Source organism: Passer montanus, unplaced genomic scaffold (genome assembly GCF_014805655.1).
Source record: "Passer montanus isolate IOZ18808 unplaced genomic scaffold, ASM1480565v1 scaffold132, whole genome shotgun sequence".
In the NCBI taxonomy this organism is placed as follows: domain Eukaryota; kingdom Metazoa; phylum Chordata; class Aves; order Passeriformes; family Passeridae; genus Passer; species Passer montanus.
This window is the reverse complement of record NW_024360055.1, coordinates 173,607-178,865: the sequence shown is the minus strand read 5'-3', so window position 1 is coordinate 178,865 and position 5,259 is coordinate 173,607. Positions and strand designations below refer to the sequence as shown.

The window sequence follows — 5,259 nt, the reverse complement described above, 5'->3', positions numbered from 1 at the left end:
CCTCCCCTCCCCTCCCCTCCCATCCCAGTTCAGCCCTGGCAGATGGAGCAGGCTGGCATGTGGAGGAAGTGTTGCTAACCTAGAAAATCCCTCGTGGGGAGGCAGCTGTGGATGGAATTTCAGTGTAAATCACTCTGCACCTGCCCCTCTGTGGGCACCACTCAGGGTTTGCTGCAGCAAGGCCACCACCAGGTGTATTTATAGTGGTGGGGATGGCTTTACTGGGGGATTTTTGGAGGAATTTTGAGTGATTTAGAGGTGGAACTTTTGAGTTTTTTAGATTATGAGATTTATTTTGCTTATATTTTACATAGACAGGAAGGGTGAGTTTGGCTTCCATCTTTACTGCATGGTTCAGAAGGTTACAAGAGCCTTAATGACAAGACTTTTAAAAGATTGATTAACCAATAAAATGCTGCTAACAACAATATTTATGTTTTTAACTTAATTTTTAAATATTTTGTCTTATAGACTTATGCTACAGTGTAAGTTTTCTTAGCTAATCATGTTAACACACAAACTTACAGTTCTGCATTCTCAACTTCTTGTTTACCTTTGCAACAACTTTTATTTTTTTCTGTCTTAAATCTATTTTTCCTCTTTTATCTTAAACTCTAAAACTTTAAACTTTCTTCTTCTTAACATGTTAACAGAAATAATATTTGTTATATTATATTTATATAATTGGTTATCTAAATATTTATCCTCTGAACTGGGCTGAAAAAAAATAAACAACAACACTCCCAAGATCACTTTGAAGGAAGATAGAAAATAGATTTATTCACCATGAACGTGACTTCCTGGGTTTTGCAGGGATTATTTTCTCTCAAAATAGACAGTTGTGCAACTTAAAAATAAAGTCACAATCCAGAAATATCTTTTTTTTCCTCCTGCTTTGTCTCCTTCCCACCAGGTGTGAATGTGTTGCAGTGGGGCAACCTGCCAGCTCTGGAGGAAAGCGCAGAAGAAGACACGTCCTGCACCTCTGAGGAGGAGTTCATCAGATAAATGTCACCTGCAGGATCTTCCCTCCACCTGGCTGTTTGCTTTGGGTTTATTTAATTTCACCTGCTGGCCCATCAGACCTTAAACAATAGGAAAAAAAACCCCAGGAAATCTGGAAAAAAATCCAAAGAAATGGAATTCTTCTTGTTCTTTCCCTGTAACCTTCCCTGGATCTGCCTGAGCAGATACACCTTGGAAATGCCAGCACCAAGTGCATTTACTGAGCTCTATTTTGCTTTTTATTCCTAACCCTCTACAGCTGATAATCCTTCTTTTCTTCTTCCCTAAAGCACTTTTCACAGAGCAAAACCTCTCAGCTGCTCTCAGTTCAAAAGAACTTTCAGGAATAATCAGCCGGGTCTGGCAGAGCTGAGCTCTCTGCTCAAAACTCAAAGTTTTCTGCTCTGGCTCTGGGATCTCCTGCTCTTTGCAGCTTCTCTGCACCTGAGCGTGCTCCTAAATATGCACTGGGAAGCCTCTTAGAGCCTTTCCATCTTTATTTTTTAATACTTTCAGGGTTCTGTCTCCACAGAGATCAAGTTCATGTTTTTTCTCCTTGAAAAAACCTAAATGCTGCAGTTTCTTAGCAGAACTTCAAGGCTACACTGGAGTTTTTCTTCAGGGCAACAATAAAACTCATCCACTTTCATATATATATATATAATTTTTTTTTTCTCCTCTCCAAAACAAAGCAAAATGAAATTGGGTCTTTTTAGAGAAAGAAAGGGAAAAAAAAGTTAGATACTTGGTGTCCATACCTAATTTTCCATCCTGAGGTGCACAGACAATCTGGTTCTTGTAGGTAATGAATTCAAAGGTCATTTTCTGAGTTGTTAACAAACCATGATGTTTAATTTCTGAACTAAGTGCTGTCCCCTTCAGCTACTCACCTGAAGGCCAGCAATAAAAAATTCCAGCTAAAATCATGTCAGAGAACAGAGGGCACTTTTAAATTTGGATTAATGCTGAATAAATAGCTCTGTAGGCTCCTGTGATACTTGAAAGGGATGCAATGAATTGTCTCAGTATTTTTACTGCTCATTATATATTTCTTAATTAATGGTACTACCTCTTCTGCACTGTTTAAATGTATATTTGTGTGTGTGTGTCTTGTTTTGAATTCCTGTGTTGTGTCTGCCCAGGAAATAAAAGCTTTGGACTCTGGAGTCTTCAGGGCTGTCATAAATATGGATGTGTAATGATATCAGATAATCAAAACAATGAAATAGCAGCTTGGATTGAAAGAGTAGAATAATTAGGGTTTTAGTGTTATGAGTTTGTTTTAGACAACCCAAAAATAGAATCACTTTAGGCTGACAGACCTGACAGTTTCCCAGTCTCAGTTAACCCTTTTGTAACTCAAATCCCAATTTCTGCCAGGTTTCTGTGATCACTGCAGCATCAAGCTGCCAAGGTGACACCTCAAAAAAATTTTTTTTCCAGCAGAATTCATGAGCTAAAAATAAATCAGATTGTTTTTGCATAAGCACCACAATAGTTCAAACCTAATTGTGCCTGTTGCTCCTCCAGCACTTGTCATTTTTAACCTTCACCATTCTGAGTCAGCAGCTCCTCTCCCACAGGGAAGCAGAGGATGAATTCCTCCCCATCAAATCCATAATTCTGGTTTTTTTGTACACACAGAACTGGAAGTTCTACCACGAACTCGCTCAAACAGGCCTGTGTAATTACAGCAGCTCACCTCATCAGCTGGAAATTAAGAATGAGGCAGCTTTTGAAGGAGTTCAGTCCTTCCTTGTTGACAATAAAGAAGTTGTAGGTATTGTGTACAAAGTATGCAAACATCCCCTATTGCCCCAGCTGTCATGAATGTCACCAAGGTAATCAATCATGTCCAGGGCTGCTCCTTTCTGCCCGAAATTAAAAGAATAACTGACTGAGCAGTCTGTGTTAAAGCCACAGAGCCCCGGAGTTTGGGGTTGTTTCCAAGGATCACCACGGTTATGGACAGGTTTAACCCCAAACTGGCACAAAACCAGATCAGAAACGCTCCCAGGTCCTTCACCCCACCCCAAGCTGTGCTTGGAATAAGCAGCTCAGCTCTCTGCTTTGTTTTCTCTCTGGTTTTTGGCACATCAAAGGCGTTGGTGCTGTGGCACAGGCCTGCAATCTGCTCTGGATGGCTGGGAGGGGTGGCTGTGTCCAAAGCCACACCAGGACAGCAATGGAGATACCCAGCATGGACACACCGAGAGGATTCAGTGGCAGATCTGGAGCTGGGCAGGTGCTGCTCCTTCTGCTGAGGATTCCCAGGGAAATTGGATGTGATCTTTGCTGTGCAGCCCCTGAATCACGAGGCTGAAAAACAAGAACTGCATCCTAAGGCCTTTCCTGCTGCTCCTGGAGGCACCCAAGGCTCTGAGCAATTAAAGTGCCTCTAATCAGACGTGGGTTTGTTTAGGAGGGACTGAACACCAGGCAAAAGGTCCCAGATTTTAGACTCCAAGCCGGGGTTTCTGCAAGGCTCTGGAGCGTGCTGGCAGCCAGAGCTCTGCTGGAGCCCATCCCTCTGTGCCCAGGGCTGCAGCTCCTGGCCACCCCGGCCCCAAAGCAGCAGCTTTGAACATCTTGTGCAACACAGACTTGCAGGCTCAGGGTCACAGACTTGTTTGGATGATTTGGAGCTGGGATTCCAGAAGGCACTGCTGATCACTGACTTCAGTTTGGTTTTTGAGTCACGGGGAGCTGGGTGATCACTGTTATTGATAGCCAAGCGTTTTCCTCCCTGCAGAGCACAAAATCAGCTGGAGGGGTGGGGGAAACTCAGAGCAAGACAGTGAAAAATTGACCCCCCCTTCATATTAAATAAGACTTACTGGGAGAAAAAGCCCATTTAAATCTTGTTCCTTATTCCAGCACAGCCTAAAGCCTCAGCACAGCCTCACATTCATGCACCACATTCGTCCCAGAGTGCTTCACAATGACAAAGAGCTAGGAATTCTCCTGCCACTGACCTGCAGCCAGTGCAGCTGCCAGGCAGGCAGAGAGCGGCCAGGAGTGCTGAGGCATCACCCTGGGGTGAAGCTCAGCGTGGGATCTCCATGAGCACAAAGCCATCAGTGATCACCCTGGGGTGAAGCTCAGAGTGTGATCTCCACCAGCACAAACTGATCTGGTGATCACCCTGGGATGAAGCTCACGGTGTGATCTCCACTACAAATCCATTTGTGACCACCCTGGGATGAAATTCAGAGATGTCCCTGCCCGACGATTTAACCCTCTGTGCCCAGGGCTGCAGCTCCTGAGTGGGACCTCCACCAGCACAAACCCGTGTGATCACCCTGGGATGAAGTTCAGAGTGTGATCTCTATCCATCACCACAAACTCATTTGTGACCACCCTGGGATGAACCTCAGAGTGGGACCTCCACCAGCACAAACCCGTGTGATCACCCTGGGATGAAATTCAGAGTGTGATCTACAGCACAAACCCGTTTGTGATCACCCTGAGGTGAAGTTCAGAGTGGGATCTTCAGCACAAACCCATGTGTGATCACCCTGAGGTGAAGCTCAGTGTGATCTCTACCAGCACAAAGCCATCAGTGATCACCCTGGGATGAAGCTCAGAGTGGAACCTCCACCAGGACAAAGCCATCAGTGATCACCCCGGGATGAAGCTCAGTGTGATCTCCAGCACAAACCCATGTGTGATCACCCTGGGATGAAGCTCAGTGTGATCTCCACCACAAGCTCATCAGTGATCACCCCGGGATGAAGCTCAGTGTGATCTCCATCACCACAAACCCATGTGTGATCACCCTGGGATGAAGAAGCTCACAGTGGGATCTCCACCAGGACAAACTGATACAGGGATCACCCTGGGATGAAGCTGTGATCTCCATCACCACAAAGCCATCAGAGATCACCAGCCAGGCTCAGCTGGGGATTCACCCTCTTCTCCCTCAGCCTGGAAAGCAGCTCAGCCCCTCTCAGCAGATGACAGCTGAGCCCCCACTCCTGGCACAGGACCTGCAGTCCCAGGCTTTGAATCAGAGGCAGAGCCACCATGAGAGACAGAAATCACTGAGTTATCTTTTATTTGCTGCTCCCTCTCTCTTTGGAGAGGGAACTGAAAGGGCATTTACTCCAAAGCACTCACTGAGTTTGCAGTGAGAGGTGGCTGTTGCACCTTTGGTCACGTCTGCAGCGTGTGTGGCTGCTGGAAGCAGACCCCAGGAGCAGCCTGGCTGCTGAATGAACAACCTTTGCGTGCTGTTTTTGGCTTTAGGGAGGG

The 5,259-nt window shown here is 45.5% G+C and overlaps 1 protein-coding gene across 1 annotated transcript in view; it reads left to right on the top strand.

Annotated features, from left to right (window-relative positions):
• The window catches only part of FAM72A (family with sequence similarity 72 member A), a 5,506-nt gene extending 3,270 nt beyond the window's left edge, over positions 1 to 2,236 (top strand). Inside the window, exon 4 of the mRNA XM_039699387.1 lies at positions 914 to 2,236. Coding sequence (XP_039555321.1) covers positions 914 to 1,008 — 95 coding nt within the window. The 3' untranslated portion in view covers positions 1,009 to 2,236. The remainder of the gene's footprint in view (positions 1 to 913) is intronic.
• The last annotated feature ends 3,023 nt before the right edge of the window (positions 2,237 to 5,259 follow it).